Source organism: Cervus canadensis, chromosome 28, assembly GCF_019320065.1.
Source record: "Cervus canadensis isolate Bull #8, Minnesota chromosome 28, ASM1932006v1, whole genome shotgun sequence".
Taxonomy (NCBI): Eukaryota; Metazoa; Chordata; class Mammalia; order Artiodactyla; family Cervidae; genus Cervus; species Cervus canadensis.
This window is the reverse complement of record NC_057413.1, coordinates 16971869-16989419: the sequence shown is the minus strand read 5'-3', so window position 1 is coordinate 16989419 and position 17551 is coordinate 16971869. Positions and strand designations below refer to the sequence as shown.

Sequence of the window (17551 nt, the reverse complement as noted above, 5' to 3'; positions counted from 1 at the left end):
ACAAAATCTTCTGGACATTCAGCTCTCTTGAATTAAATGTTCTTGGTTTCCTGTTGTTTTGTAGAATGAAGACAAACTCTCCAAAGTGGCATATGTGATTCTCCCAAATGCATAAAAATCCATGCAAGTATTTCTCCATTCTAACCCTACAATAATATATACAGTATATCATGGGAGCATAATCAGGAGAGATACAACATGAATGGTAAAAAGTGAACATTACTTGTGTTTCTGTCAGACTTGATTATTCACTGATACCTTATAATGCTGTATGTATTAATATCTCAGTTGCCTTGATCTAGCATGTCAGAGATCCTTCCTTCATAAGATGATCCTAAATGAATGGACAGATATACTGTTTTCCTATTTTTCCACATCAATATCCCATCAACCGTTCAAAGCTCCATCATAAAGCCATCCCATTTGCATCACTCTTATGACACACTCAGATTGCTCCTAGCTTTACCTGAATCTACTGTAGCAACATGTTGGCTTCATGTCTTATTCTTTTTCACCGTACAATGCAATATAGTAATTTGTGTATTCATATCACCCTCTCCTTCTCCACAAGTGGAGGGCCTGCTTCTGGAAAATAGAGACTTTTTCAAACCTCAGTTTAAGTCCTCACTGTATCCATGACATGTGACTTACTAATCTATAAGGTCAGTGAACTTCAAAGGTTCTTCATTTGTTTGTTTCCCTTCGGTAACCACTGCTACTATTCTTGTTATATAAGGGCATTTCTTCACATGTAATCTTACATGGAAATCTGTAAAAGAGGGGAAAATCAAAGCTTTCTGGATGGCAAGGGAGTGATTGTTCAATCCTGTCCAAATATCCCCTCCTTGTCTATTCCTGACTGACTCTATAGAATATCTATGGCTCTGTTCAATATTGTCTGAAATCTACAATATTCAATTTATATCTCACAGTTAAGCAAGGACAGCATTCTCAATGTCACTACCTCTGTTCTTGATGTAAAGTCCTAAATTTATGATGAAAAAAATTTTATAAGAGACAAATACATAAGATGTGTGCGGTCTATTGGTGAGTATATGTTTCCTCCAATTGCATTGTCCCCTTTATTGCCAAATTTTCCCTCAAATAAATACCATCCTCTCTGCTGGAAATAGCTAGACATTGAAGGAAAGAAAGTTAAGCAAGTAACACAATAGCATTAGATGTTTTGGGCTGTAAATGACTTAGAAAGTGCTTACAGGGGTTTTTTTTTTTTTTTTTTTTTTTTGGTCTTTTACCTTTTGGAAGAAGAAAGTGAAAATACAAGAAAGCTGACACTTTATATGCTTGAAGGAGCCAAAGGAGGTATTCATAGATTGCTTTGAGGCAGAGTATTCTGTAATGTTCTGAAAGGTTTGGGCCATCCCAGGTAGAGGCATGGGCAGGACTCAGTAAACAATAATCCTGGGTATGAGGGAAGAGGTTGGTTTTGGTGGACAGTGTTCCTGTATGTGGTGAAAGGAGTCTTTGTATAAAAGAAGATAATTTGGCTGGATTCTGTCCTGAAGAGTTGCCAGGATTTGTTCATCTCTAGAACGATGGCATCTAGTAATAGCAGAGGTATACTCCTAATATAAAGGACAATTTAAAGAAATAGGGGAGAGAAGAAAAAATGGAACTAAAAGGGAATATGAGATATTTGGACCTGCATGACCATGCTGTGGAAATCCATTTCCATTGTTATAAGACTGTGATATTTTGTTATAGCAACCCAGAAGAACTTAGATAGCATCCTAAAAATCTTTCGAAGGTTCAGTAAACCTCATGCTATTTGTACAAAGGTGTGAAGCACTGATTTTGTCTGGCGTAACACTGTGACAGTGGGCTGACCGTTCGCGGCTAGCTTTCATAAAGAATCCTGAAAATTCAGTCTTCTTGGTAGCAAGACCAGAACCATGAACAATTATCTAATTCTTTGATTCTAATAACTTGACCCAGAATAATCTTCTGTGATTATTACATAATCTCTTAATGGTCTTCTTTGTAATGCCAGATTCTGCTATTTGTGACTAATTTTTTTTCATTTATTTTTATTAGTTGGAGGCTAATTACTTTACAATATTGTAGTGGTTTTTGTCATACATTGACATGAATCAGCCATGGATTTACATGTATTCCCCATCCCAATCCCCCACCTCCCTCTCCCCCGGATTCCTCTGGGTCTTCCCAGTGCACCAGGCCCGAGCACTTGTGTCATGCATCCAGCCTGGGCTGGTGATCTGTTTCACCCTAGATAATATACATGTTTTGATGCTTTTCTCTCTAAACATCCCACCCTCGCCTTCTCCCACAGAGTCCAAAATTCTGTTCTGTATTTCTGTATCTCTTTTTTGTTTTGCATATAAGGTTATCATTACCATCTGTCTAAATTCCATATATATGCATTAGTATACTCTATTGGTCTTTATCTTTCTGGCTTACTTCACTCTGTATAATGGGCTCCAGTTTCAGGAGCTTCATTCTCTCAATTATAGGGGTAGATTTTCTTTTGATTTTCAATTAAATGAAAATAAGAAATGTTAACAAATTACCCTCTGAGATTTTGACATCTCTACAGAGTCTGTTTTTAATTTTTTAAGAGGAGACCCATTTCACAGAGCATGCATGAAAAAGCTGTAAATTTCAAAGAAGCTTGCTATGGGATAGATCATTAGGACCATTTCAGAGCTGGATCAGATGGATGTGGATTTAGCACTCGTCGCTGATTCGGCAGGCCAGGATCTTGCTGTACATGTCAACTGTACGGGAATCCCTGCTCAGGCACTTGAACAGTTTATAAAATGCAGAATGACGCATATCTTCATCGCTGGACACCAGGGATCGGTATCCTGACCAGTAAATGGGATTCTTGGTCATATCCAATCTGAGTGGATCAACAATCTGAATACCCAAAAGAAAATGACTTTTTATTCATTTTATCATTATCTGCTTATCTTTGACCCTTGTAAGTATAAATTAAGATTTGGGGAAGACATACGAATAGAAAACTCTCTAGATATGGATTTTGGAGCCAGCCTTTGAGAAAACAATTAGGAATCTAAAAAGTAGAAACATAACTCAAGTTAATTTTAACTTTCTCTTTTTTCCTTCCCACTGTCATCCTTTGATTTGAGAAGAACAGAGAAAGAAGACAAGTGGAACTTGAAGAGCAGATGTCCTGGGATACTTTGAAGAAAATGCTGAGCTTGGACATTCTGTTCTCTAGTTCTCTTACTCTTGAAAATATTTCAACCACCTGTGCCTAGGAAAAGGCAAGCTTTCAGTGGAATTGTGTGCAATGCAGGGAAGGCTGCATATGAGAAAAATTGCAGTGAAATTCTGATTCCTTTACAGTAGACTCTATCACTATGAATGACTAGGCTCCTGCTTTATGTAGTAGCAGTCTAGCATGTAAAATCATGAATCTTTTTCTTACAAAATGAGATATTTCAAATCTCCTTATGCATTACAGACTCATCAACAAAGCAAGAAAGCCCTCTACAGGATGCTCACCTGGCTGAATCGCCTCTCTAAAATTGTTTGCAATTTAAATAATTTTTTAAAATTATCTCTGGCACTTGATAGAATAGTATCTGAGAGGTCGTTCTCAAACCGCAGGTCATGGGTTAGATCATACAGAGGACCATTCCAGAGGTACTGTAAGGTGAGTATCCACTTAGTAAGGTCTTCATTCTAAGCAAACATAAGAAACAGCTTCATTAAAATAATCATAATTCAGTGGTTTTGGTAACATGTGATCTTTGCTCAGAGCAGCTGACCTACAAGACTTCTGTTAATTCTTATGTGTATGCAGAGATTTTTGAAGGTAGTAAAAGTTGCAAAATGATAAAATGTAAGTGTTAGCTCACACTTCACTGAATTATTAACAATTTGGTTTACTTTAGGCATTAATTCTTCTGATGAGTTTTAATTTATAACATGAAGAATATTCTTTTTTCTTCTGAAATTCTACCACCCACTGAGTGAGGTCTTTTATGTTTGTATATTTGCTTGAGAGAAATCTAAGTATTTTTTGACAAGTCAGTATGTGCCTGCAGTACCTGACCCAGGAAAGAGGCATTCTACCTGTGCCCACATCATTGTCACCAGTGATTCTTTCGTATTAAAGAATCAGATGAGTCATTTGTATTGAGTTTCGGTTGGTAATTTGTTTTACAATATTACAATGAAGAAGACATGACATTCCCAAACAGGCTCTCTTTCCTCAGTTGATCCCAACGCCAGCCCCCATGCTGGTATCAGAAGAGTCTGTCTTGTTGACATGTGTCCGGGCAGAAAATGGCACAGCGTTGTCTTTAGTAACAGCATCAGTGGGATTTACAATGGATGGTTTCCCCCCCAGGTTCACTACTACTAGTAGAATTGAGCATGTAGATCCCAGGAGGCTGAAGATCTCTAGTTAGTATGCTTGATTTCATTATAGACATGAACTGTTTTAGTGGTAAAGAACAGAGAACTAAGTAGGATGAAATATAGTAATGCACATAAAGTGCTTAGTAAAATGTATGGCCATGTAGTAACTCTCAATAAACTTTAAATTCAAGCTTATTGAAAAATCCCTTGTCCTCCTCCATTTTGAACTTTTCCTTTACTTGATCATCCTTATTATTAATGAGCTTAACAGAGGAAAAGAATGCTGATATCATTAAGAAAGTTGTAGAGAGAAAAGATAGAATTTTAAGGGGGGATGCATGTCAAAATATTTTAAATAATGTTAAGATGAAGGATAATGCAGGAAATCGGAAAGGAGAGATTATAATGGTGAAAATTTGGAGCTGCCAGTAATCACTGAGGCTTGATATGTAACCTGTATTGACCTGAGAACAGAGGCAATTGTTGTGGCCATGAGAAGCAAAGCAATGTTATATAGGCCAATGTGGGGAAAACTTACAAATTAAAAATAAATGGTGACAGAGGAGTCATTGAGAGTGACAAATGAAGGAGGTGTCATTGAAGAAAGAGCAGAATCAGGATAGCTTTGAAAGGCAGACACGCTGGCTATAGTGATGCAGTATAGGACTCCCACATACGAGTCACTAGTAACGGGGATTACTCAATACTGGGGTGTGTTACTTATATATTCATAAATTTGGCAATCTTGTGTTTTACACATGGATGTCCCATTCATTTCATGATTTTGTACAGAATAATAGCTGCAATCCTGTGTCTAATGCATTGCTTGAACTAAACTTGTCTGCATGGACAATTTATAGATCTGTTGTTGATTTTGCTACTACAGATCTTTAGTCATCCCTTGATTTTGCTCATGCTTCATCAACTGCATAATATAATTTCTCTTCAGCTGCATACAGTTCCTCCAACATTTTCTGCATGTACAGTTGCCATTACCTCTAATAACCTGAAGCTTGGTAAGCTACATACTGTCTCATTTGATCTGGTGAAAAACCCAGGTGAAAGACTCACGTTCATCTGTTGGACTTTTTCTCTTTCTTCTGGAGCATGGATTGAATTGGTGTGGCAGTCGCTGGTGGCACTGATATAATCTGGTTTACTCTGGGAATACTTTTCATCCTGAAAGTGATCAGGCAATTAGTTAGGGATGTTGGGCATTCAGTAGATGAGCCCATTACCAGAACATTAACATGTTTTATAGATATGTAATGTTTTTATCAGAGGGGCATCACAGAATTTGAAAGTCATTCTTTTCCTACTTTTTCTATGTATTGTCTCTATAAAAATGATTTTACATCTAACATTTCTAAGTTCAAATTTTTCCCTTTTTATTTTGTCATTATCTTTTTTTTTCTATTTTTTAGTATATGAACCAAATACAGTACTTTTGTACCAATACTTGGTGCTTCCCAGGTGACGGTAGTGGTAAAGAACATTCCTGCCAATGCAGGAGATACAAGAAGCCTCAGGTTAGATCCCTTGGTGAGGAGCATCCCTCACGAGAGGGTACAGCAGCACACTCCTGGACTCTCACCTGGCGAATCCTATGGACAGAGGAGCCTCTTGGGCTACATCAGTAGGGTTGCAAAGAGTTGGACACAACTGATGTGACTTAGAATGCATGGATGCACATATATTTAACCATTTAATCTCTTGTTTGTGTGGGTTAGAACCAATATATTCCCTTATAAGGACTAATACAGTAATGACTCTGAATTATCTCTGAACACGCTCACTAAAAAGGTTAGTGTTCATTCAAGATGCAGAATACATTGTTGTTTATGGTGACAAAATGACACGTCCTGGAAAAAACGGCCTAAAGTTATAGGAAATACTAAGCAATGGACTGAGAATAATAAGAGAAGAAAAATCTAGTTAACACTTTGATAGAGAAAAACTAATCTTTAGCGGAAGTTATGAACATTTCAAGAGATTACTTGGAAGAGGTGGAAAAAAAATGAACAGTCAAAAAAGCACCGCCTTTTATTAGCTGTCTGCTCTACTGTGTTCTCGTTGATTGACATAAAAGAATTAACATAGGAGTTATATATACCTTAATCAGAAAAAGAATAAATGTTTCCAATTGTAAACTCCCCTTCTATTGTAGCACGAAACCTATTCACTGCAATTCTTAAAGCAATAATTTGTAGCATCAAAAAAACTACCAATAATCGTTTTTGTGACCAGGATTCAGCTTTGTTTAACATGTTCCATCCACCCAGTTCACTGCAGAGCAGTTCTCATTTATTGGCTATTTACTCTGAGCCTGGAGAAGAAAGCCCAGAGAGATACTGAAGGACCAGAATCACCATGCTTCATTTTCCCCAATCCCACCTAAACGTGCTTTCTGTCAGGTAGTATTAGGGACTGAATGTGTGTTCTTCAAATTCATGTGTTAGAGTCCGAACTGCCAAGGCACTGTGTTTTGAAAAGGGTTCCGACTTTTTGGCACGCCATGGTCTATAGCCCACCAGACTCCTCTGTCCATGGGATTTCTCAGGCAAGAATACTGGAGTGGCTTGCCGTTCCCTTTTCCAGGGAATCTTACAGACCCAGGGATAGAACCCAGGTCCCTCCCATTGTGGGCAGATTCGTTACCATCCGAGCCACCAGCAAAGCCCATTAAGGTTGAATGAGGTCTTAGGGTGGAAGACTCATCCAATAGGTTTAGTGTCTCCATGAAGCGAAACACCAGAGAATTTTCCCTTCTGTCTCTGTGTCTGTGTGTCCTTTCCTCTGTCTGTCTTCCCCACCCCCCACCCGGTGTGAGGACTCACGGAGAAGCCATCCTGGGAAGAAAGAGTTCTTACCAGAACCGCACCTTGCTGGTGCCCTGATCTGGGACTTCTAGCCCCCAGAGCTGTGAGGAAACAAATTTCTGTTGTTTATTCCACTGAGTCTATTGTATTCTTTTATGGCATTCCTAGCTGACAAACACAAAATCTTTTATTTTAGAAATTTAAAGAGAGAAATGAATGAAAGGAAATTGAAAAATTTATTGTACTTCTTAGGAGTCTTTGATATTTCACAAAGCTGGTCGTCTTCTATTTCCACACTTATGAGCTGACCGCATCTATAACCTAGAGAGTGTGTTATTTAAATTTAGGCTGATGCAGCCCTCTTGTTGAAAGGACAGTATGGCCCAGTCACTTACGTGAAGGTACCTTCTGGGAGTTGTGGGCTACAGTCCATGGGGTCTCAAGAGTTCGACACAATTTAGCAACTAAACGACGACCACCACAGTACTTACAAACTCATTGAACATTATTGTGGAAAGGTTAAGCATGTCGTGGGACAGCCTGGAGACACGGCTAAACGTTTTTCTAAGGAACTTCAGGGGGACGCCAAACACATCAGGACCGCAGGACGGGCATACGTTGCCTTGGCACAGGAGCAGATGTGACATGACCAGCAGCAGGAGCAGGCAAGACCCTGCTAAAATAAAAACATGAGCCATTCTGATGATCTAGTCACCTGAGGTTATCAAATCCATCCTGTGGAGGGAAGCCTTCTCTTTCCCTGTTGCTCTGAGCAGGAGTTGGTGCTGTAGTAGCTGGGGTGGGGAAGAAGGAGCGCCTTCTGTGTAAATTTAGATGGATGATGATATTTGCACAGATAGTTGTAGAAGAAGGTTACTCCCTGCATTTTTGTATTGCTCCCAGAAGTACTTATGTGCTCTGCAAACATTTGGAACTTAAATCTGAGTCAGAGTATTTAGGCCCTTCTTTTAAGACAGTTTAATTTTGGGACTCTGAAGACTCTGAGCAGCGAGGCCCTCTAGGAGTGTGTTATTTTTTCACTCTACATTGACTAGTGCTTGAATTTTAGACACTGAAATGACAAGAAGTGTACAGTTGATCTGTGTGGTTTACATCACGCTGGGGTAAGAGTAAACACATGACTGTTTGATCGCTACTATTGAGTACAGAGAGAATATTAAGAGAAAAAGGTACTGTACTTTGGATCTGCTAACTCACCTTCCTAACCCCATGCATGTCTTTGATATTTTCCCAAAAGCTTTAAAACATGTTAAAATCTGTGTTTTACAATAACCCTGTGAGATAGCCTTCATCTTCACTGTGAACATCAAGTTATGTTAATGAAGATGCAATGTCTTGGAAAGGAGAAATAATTTTCCCTGGTCCCTTTATTAGCAGTTGGAGGTGACTGGGCACCAATACAGTCATCTATCCACTTCCTGACGTCACATCACACATGCCTGTGGGCTCTCGGTCTGCATGTGTGTAACCAGGACCACATCAGGAGCTGTGATGACTCTGCTTGCAGAGAAAAATATTTTGTCTTTGACTGCAAAACAGCAGTGACCCTAGAACACTGGTTTCATCCACTTGTTCTGCTCTGTCTACAAAACACTCACTGTTAAAGTCTTTGACAATTATCAGTGTGGGGGCCTGGTTCTCCTGGTTACACTTGCTTCTAGGCAACGTGACAGCTCTTCTACTTTTATGCATCCTTAATCTTCTTATTACATTTGTTTCTTTGAGAAAATGGCAGGTAAATCTCCAGATGGTCATCCAAGAATCTTACCTCTCAGCACCCAGGCCCCCATCACTGGCTCTGCGGACACGCCTGGCCTTTACTGACTGTGATGTTTCAGGGAGAAAATCCATCTGTCTGGTCGGGATACATCCTGACAACCATGGGGCTGAGTTTTCGAACCATCTCCAAACATCTCCACTTTGATAGGAGAACTAGACCTTCAGGCTTCCATGATGTATTGAAATATTTCAGAAATTATTCCTGGCCCTACCTTTGGCCAACAAAAGCATAAAATCATTGACTCTTGCAAGCATGACTTTAAAATTACTTTTCCTGTGTGTCCTCTGTAAGTAAGCAGAATTTAAGACTGAAGTGAGCAAGAATCAGTTTGGACAAGAGAAATGATAAAATAGAGATTTCATCCTCCTGAGTAGATCTCAACATGATTCTTTTTCCAATTTACCAGAAGAGTGGTAATTTAATTAATGATAAGATATCAGCATTTACTAGGTTTTCTCTGCTCTTAGTTAGTTTAAAGGGGCATGGTACCTAAGAATAAAATGGTTATTTAAAGTTAGGTGGTGAAAACCAAAGAAGTGGTTCTCAAAAAGAAGATATATAAGTTGGAGAAATTTGGGACTCTCTCTCTCATCAACTAAAGAGCTTATTGTGACAGGCAAGGAGAATAATAGCTTGTATAACATAGACGTATTTGTGTGCATATATTTCTGTGCATGTATACATGTGTTATGAATAAATATATGCTTAATTCCTACATGGAACTTTGGACCTTATAAAATTCAGTTTTATAACAGGCAGTAAATAGAGCAGAATACCCTAATTCCTAAAATAATTGATCATTTGTTGGTTGATGACTAACTATATGATTTTTTTTTTCTTTTAAAGTGTTATTTGTGTGTTTGCTTTGGTAACACATATATTAAAAAATTGGAATAATACTGAGAAGATTAGCATAGCCCCTGCCCAACAATGACACACAAATGTGTGAAGCCTTCCATATTTTTCTGTAACAACTTCCAGGGGTGCGATGTGAAGAAAGGTGGGGAGGAGGTTCAAGGTTGACGGGACATAGGTAAACCTATGGCTGACCCATGTTGATGTTTGGCAATCCAGTATTGTAAAGGAATTGCCCTTCAATTAAAAATCAATAAATTTAACTATTAAAACTGTTACTGGGGACCATATAACAGGTTCAGATATCCATTGTATGACTAAAGAGGATCTGACTGGAAACTGAAGGTGTCAATTACCATTGCTTAGTGATTCATTAACTTTTTAGTTGAATGAGAAAAGTAAACTAACAAACACTATTGTCTGTGACTCACTGTCATAGCAAGCTATAATCCTTGTCTGTGTTCGCCTTTAGGCGGTATAGTGCCCAAACTTTGAAACTGAGGCTGTTCCCAGAAGCGCACATTCATGTGTCCTGCCCAGGGTTTCTGTTCCTGATGCTGGAGGCTTCTGTTCGCTGGTCCACTAGGTGCGAAACTTTCTCTCCTGAGCATTCTCTGGTTCTATCATGTGCACAAGTCTTTCTATTTTGGTTGTCTAATTTGATTCTCTTATTCTTTTGATCAGACTACCAAGTCTCTTTTACGATTTACTTTCAGACCCTTTTGTGCTTTGATTTTTCTGATGCTCATTAGTGTATTTGCTTCCATGTCTATATTTCTGAGTAGTTGTCAGTATCTACGTATACCCTACCGTATTTCCTTACTGTCTGGATTTTGGTGTTTAGCATCAGCATACTTTTATGAAGTGCATTTTCCTTCTGGTGAAGTTTCTGGTATACAGCTTAAGCTGGTTGGCTCCCATCTGGCTTGTTCATGTTATCTCTAAAAAATTAGAGATCTCTTCTTTCTTTCTAGGCAATACTGCCCCCTTTTTTTTTTATACCGTTGCTAATTTTCTGTGATTTCACTTCCTGCCTCATAAGCTTTGTCTTTCTCAATCTACTGTAACTTGAGTGCTATGTGTCTCTATGTTGGTATCACAATTTTATTTTATTTTGCTAATTTTAATTGGAGGCTAAATACTTTACAATATTGTATTGGTTTTGCCATACATTGACAGGAATCTGCCATGGCTGTACAAGTGTTCCCCATCCTGAACCACCTTCCCACCTCCTTCCCCATCCCATGCTTCTGGGTCATCCCAGTGCACGAGCCCCGAGTACCCTGGATCATGCATTGAATCTGGACTAGCGATTTGGGTCACATATGATAGTATACATGTTTCAATGCCATTCTCACAAGTCATCCCACCCTTGCCTCTCCCACAGAATCCAAAAGACTGTTCTTTATGTCTTTGTGTCTTTATGTGTCTCACATACAGGGCTATTGTTCCCATCTTTCTAAAATCAATATATATGCGTTAGTATACTGTATTGCTGTTTCTCTTTCTGGCTTACTTCACTCTATATAATAGGGTCCAGTTTCATCCACCTCATTAGAACTGATTCAAATCTATTCTTGTTTAATGGCTGAGTAATATTCCATTGTGTATATGTACCACAGCTTTCTCATCCATTCATCTGCTGATGGGCATCTAGGTCGCTTCCATGTCCTGCCTATTATAAACAGTGTTGCAGTGAACATTGGGGTACACATGTCTCTTTCAGTTCTGGTTTCCTCGGTGTGTATGCCCAGTAGTGGGATAGCTCGGTCATCTGGCAGTTATGTTTCCAGTTTTTTAAGGAATCTCCACCCTGTTCTCCATAGTGTCTGTATTACTACATTGACTAAATATCAATCTAATATACCAGAGAATTAAAGGTAATAAAATTACAATAGTATTAGTAACAATAAAGTCCCCCAAATTATAATCCAGTAATTCTCACTGTTTTAAATGACTTTCTACCCATGTATTATTGAGGTCCCCTACTCACAATTTACTAGGTGTTTCAATTTTGAAATAGAATGTAGAAAACAATGGAGTGGAAAGCTCTGAAAATCACCTTGGATTTTAGATGCCTCAAGATTAAGTATGTAATTATTAGTTTTTTATGTTTTTTTATGGTTTTTAGAACAATTCATAGCGCACAGCTCAGTGTACGGTAATTGCTATTGAGTGAAGGATGTATACTGTGAACTGAAATCACCAAACAGGTGATTGAAAATAAAGAAAGCAGTGCCAGGAAGACAGAGGCTTTTGTTCTGGAAGGAAAAGCTTACAGTGTGTCTCATCTACAGTCTGATCTTCAGATTTTTCAAATCACTCACTCTTCCTTTGCTCAGTTAATAATTTGAGTTGTTTGATTTTTTTTTCCCGCTGAGTTGCATGAGTCTCTTATATAAACTATATATGAAGCCCTTACCAAATATGTGATTTGCAATTTTTTTTTTCATTCCAAAGGTTGCCATTTAATTTTATTGATGGCTTCTTTTACTATGCAGAAGGTTTTGAGTTTGATGTGGTCTCACTAGTTTATTTTTGCAGCACTTGTCTTTGTTTTTGATGACTGACTTGTTTGAGCTGCTTGTATTTTGGAAAGCGATCCTTTATCAGTTGTTTTATTTGCTATTATCTTCTCCTATTCTTACCAAAAGACACAGACTGGATGAATGGTTACAGAAATAAGACCCATATATATGCTGTCTACAAGAGGCCCACTTCAGTCCTACAGACACACACAAACTGAAAGTCAGAGGATGGAAAAAGATATTGCATGCAAATGGAAATCAAATGAAAGCCGGATTGGCAATTCGCATGTCAGAAAAAATAGACCTTAAAATAAAAACTATTAGAGATAAAGAAAGACACTACCAAATGATCAAGGGTCAGTCCAAGAAAAAGACAGAACAATTTTAAAAATTTATGTAGCCAACATAGGAGCAACTCAATACATAAGACAAACACTAACTGACAGAAAAGGGGAAATTAACAGTAACACAATAATAGTAGGGCATGTTAACACCGCACCCGTACCAATGGGCAGATCAACAAAACAGAATATTAATAAGGAAACATAAGCCTACAAGGAAATATTAGAGCAAACAGACCTAATTGGTATCTTCAGCACATTCCATCCAAATGCAAAATACACTTTCTTCTCAAGTGCACATGGAACATTTTCCTCATTGTGGGTCACAAATCAAACCTCAGTAAATTTAAGGAAATTGAAATTATATCAAGCATTTTCTCTGACCTCAACACTATGAGACTAGATATAGATTATAGGGAAAAAAATAACTTTAAAGAATACAAACACATGGAGATTCAACCACACATTTCTAAATAATAAACAAGTTACTGAAGAAATAAGGGAAATCAAAACATTCCTAGAAACAAAGCACGATGAAAACATGATGATTTAAACCTATAGGATGCAACAAAACCAGTTCTAAGAGCGAAGGTCATAGTAATACAAATCCTACCTCAAAAAACAAATTGAACAGACAAGCTAACTTTACATATCTTTAGCTCTTTTTAAATTTCTCTTATCAATGTTTTAAAGGTTTTGTATCAAATCTTTCATCACCTTGCTTTAGTCAATTTCTGTTTTATCTTTTTGTGATGCAATAGTAAATGGGCTTGTTTGCTTTATTCAAGTTTCTGATAGTTCATTCTTGATATATAGGTAGGCAATAGAGTTTCGTATAACATAATATACATTTTCCCACATATAAGACATATAGATGGTCAAGAGGTATACGACAAGATGCTTAGCATTGCTAATAATCAAAGGAAATGCAGATCAAATGCAAAGGAGATATCACCTCATACCTGTTTGAATGGCTAGTACCAAAAATGTAAGAAATGACACATCTTGTGGAGGTTGTGGAGAAAAAGGAGTGCTTATGCACTGTTGGTAGGGATGTATACTGGTCCAATTCCCATGGAAAAATACTATGGAGATTCCTCAAGAAATTTAAAAGAGAACTGTTATGTGATCCATTATCCCACTTCTGGATATACAGTCAAAGGAAATGAAGTCATTTTCTCAAAGAGAGATCTGTATCCCCATGTTCATTGCAGCATTATTCACAGTAACCTTGATATAGTAACAACTTGAGTATCACCATTTCAATAGGTGAATGGATTAAAACAATGTGATGTGACACGTATAGGTTAATATTACTTAGCCATTGGAAAAATAAAGAAATCGTTCCATTTATGGCAACATGGATGAAACTGGAGGCCATTACACTAAGTAAACTAAGCCAGAGAAAGAAAAATTCCATATGATCTCAATTGTAAGGAATCTCAAAAAAAAAAAAAATCTCTGAGAGAGTGGACATCATCAAGTGGCATGCTGACTCAACGGACATGAGTTTGAGTAACCTCTGGGAGTTGGGGATGGAAAGGGAAGCCTGGCTTGCCGCAGTCCATGGGGTCACAAAGATTTGGACAAAACTGAATGACTGACTCAACAGAAGAGAGTGGAACTTACCTGTAATCTCACCAAAAAACAAAAGTTAAACATGTGTGGTGATGGCAATGTTACTTAATAGAAAGGGAAGCTTGTTTCTAATACATCCACAAACGGTGGTGGACAAGATGATGGAGGGGTAGATGGAAGTGAGGTACACCTCTCTCCACCGATGCATCAAGAAGGTCTAAAGACACAGCAGTTCTCACAGAAGACCAGGTGAATACTGGCAGGAATCCCTGACTACTGAGAAGGAATATCCGGATCCACACAGAACTCAGTAGGACAAAGGAAAGAAGGGACAAGGAGGAGGGGAAAGAAGGAGGAGAGCAAGTGGGACCAGCCTGCATCTGGGGGTGAGGGAGCTGATGCGCAGGAGAGAGATCCCCGCATTCATGGCCGTCCACTGGAATGGAGGAGTCATTTGAAGCTGTTAGGGAGTGAACTAATTAACCTGTGACCGTCTGAACAGAGTGAGAACCACGTAGACAAGCCATGCTGCAGCCTTTCATACCTCGGACAGGGTTGTAAGTCCACTGGTGTCCACGGAAGCTGGGAGCTGAGGCCATGGGGATTGTGGAATGATCCCAGGGTGAGGACTCCTGTTGCCTGTGGGAGTCAGCCAGATGGGATGGTATGGAGGAAATCTGCTGCATCAAATGCTTCTTAAGGAAAGCCACGAGGCCATAAATGTAGGGTTCAACTGCCCGTGAAATAGAGCTATCTCTTTCTCCATGCTGGTACCTTTAGGTTGAGCAATAGAGAAAGACTTCAGTGAGGGTGGTCCTTGAGTGCCTGATGCACTAAGCACCGAATAGTTTTGAATGTCTATATACCCTACCCTACCCTATTCTCTGTCTAAATTGTGGGTTTTAGCATTGTAATATTTTTATGAACTTAAATTTCCTTGGTAGAGTTTCTGGTTTACAAATAAAGCTAATTCCTCACATCTGGCTCGTTCTTGGTGTTTGGAGAAACTTTGAGAACCTTCCTTCCTCTCAAGGCAATACTGCCCTTTACTTTACTGCCATTGCTGACTTCCCATACTTTCACTTCTTGGCTAATGTATCCTATGTCTTTCTCTATTCACTATTACTTTAGTACTATATGTCCCTATGTTGCTATTAATATTTATAAGAAATTAGTATCCCGATGCAGTAGAAAATCAAAAGGACTACAGTTTCAACACTAGTAATAAATTACCTCCAAATTATAATCCATTAATGCTCCCATTTGAAACTGATTTTCTATCGATATATTAGTGAGGTCTCTTCCCTCATTTTCCTTAGTAGGTGGCTCAATTGTGAAATGAAATATAGAAAACAATGGAGTGGTCAGCTCTGGAAATTTCCTTCCGTTTGATATGCCTCATTAGTAAGTATGCAAATATTAGTTGTTTTTTTTTCCCCCTGTGAGGCTGTACTTGGTATATATTATAGTTCACTGTGGGGTGATTTCTATTGACTGAAGAATGTACACTCTGAACTGTAATGTCAAACACGTGAGTGGAGATGAAGAAAGTAATGCCAGGAAGGCACAGGTTTATGTGGTTCTAGCAGCAAAACCTTGCTGTGTCTCTCATTACAGCCTAATCTTCAGATTTATTGAAACTCTTACTTTTCTTATGCTCCATTAAAAATTTGGATTATTGGGGTTTTTTTGCCCTTGAGTTGTATGTCTCATTTTTTTTTTGACTATTAACCCCTTATGAAATATATGATTTGGAAATATATTCTGTCAATTTGTAAATTGCCATTTGGTTTTGTTGATGATCCTTTTTTGGAGTTTGATGTGGTCCCACTTGTTTGTTTTTGCAGTTGTTGCCTTTGCTTTTAGTGTGAAACCCAAAAACTCACTGCAAAGACCAATGGCAAGAAGATTACCTCAATGTTTTCTTCTAGGGGTTTAATCGCTTAAAGTCTTATGTTCAACATTTTAATCCCTTTTTAGTTGATTTCTGTGTATGCTAAAAGACAGGGGTACAGTTTTGATTTTTCATAGCACTATCCAGTTTTCCCAGTGCCATTTTTGAAAAGTTTGTCCTTTCCGCACTGGATATTCTTGGCTCCTTTATCATAAGCTAACTGACAATATATGGGTGCATTTCTTTCTGGCTTTGTTGTTCTCTTCTGTTGATCTATGTGTATGTTTTTGTGACAGTCAATAAATATGAAATATGTTTCCTTTTGTGTCTTTTAAACATTTCTTTCATGAATGTCTTGAATATTTTCATACATAGATCTTTCAACACATTCCTTAAATTTATTTCTAAGAATTTTATTTTTTTATGTAATTATAATTGGAATTATTTTATATCTGTCATTTCTTTTGGTGTATGCATAGGTAACTGAGTTTTATATATTCAAATAAAGTATACCAAATGCATATTATTTTTTTACAGAGTAGACAATTTTCCCCCCAAATAAGACATACAGAATGCCCAAGAATTATATGACAAGATGTTCAACATCACTATCAGGGAAGTGCAAATCAAAAGTACAACACATACCACCTCACTCCTGTTTAAATGGCTTTTACCAAAAAGTAAGAAATAAGTGTGATTTTGGATGTGTAGAAAATGGAGGTCTTATTGAATTATTGGTTGGAAAATGTATTGATGCAACTCCCATGGAATATCTTCAGGAAGTTTCTCATGAAATTTCACACTTCTCAATACATATTCATTTCTAAATATATATTCAAGGGAAATGAAATAATTATCTCAAAGAGAAATCTGTACTCCCATATTCACTGCATCAGTATTGACAGTAGCCTTCTGCTGCTTCTGCAAAGTCACTTCAGTCGTGTCCGACTCTTTGCGACCCCATAGACAGCAGCTCAACAGGCTCCCCCTTCCCTGGGATTCCCCAGGCAAGAACACTACATGGATTGCCTTTGCCTTCTCCAATGCATGAAAGTGAAAAGTGAAAGTGAAAGTGAAGTCCTGTCGGACTCTTAGCAACCCCATGGACTGCAGCCTACCAGGTTCCTCTGTCCATGGGATTTTCCAGGCAAGAGTACTGGAGTGGGTTGCCATTTCCTCCTCCATCACAGTAGCCCAGAAACAACCTATTATAGGAACAATCTAAGTATCTGTCAGCAGGTGAAGAGATTAAAACAATGCGATGTGATATATATATATGTGAATATTATTTAGGCATTAAAAAAGAAACAAATAAAAAGGTGGAACTCAGAAATGGCATAGGAAAGTGATTGCCAGGGCTTGGA

The 17551-nt window shown here is 38.1% G+C and overlaps 1 protein-coding gene and 1 non-coding gene across 2 annotated transcripts; one reads left to right on the top strand and one right to left on the bottom strand.

Moving 5' to 3' along the window:
- Positions 1-2706: 2706 nt before the first annotated feature.
- LOC122429670 (placental prolactin-related protein 3-like) lies at positions 2707-14892 on the bottom strand. Its single transcript, XM_043450206.1, has 5 exons — positions 14838-14892; positions 7682-7863; positions 5443-5550; positions 3511-3690; positions 2707-2898 (listed from the first exon to the last, which is right to left on the bottom strand). Exons 1-5 carry the CDS (start codon positions 14890-14892, stop codon positions 2707-2709), a joined length of 717 nt encoding a protein of 238 aa, XP_043306141.1.
- Positions 9848-9956, top strand: LOC122430179. The gene has a single exon (XR_006266259.1). It is a non-coding gene; the product is annotated as a U6 spliceosomal RNA (small nuclear RNA).
- Positions 14893-17551: the final 2659 nt, after the last annotated feature.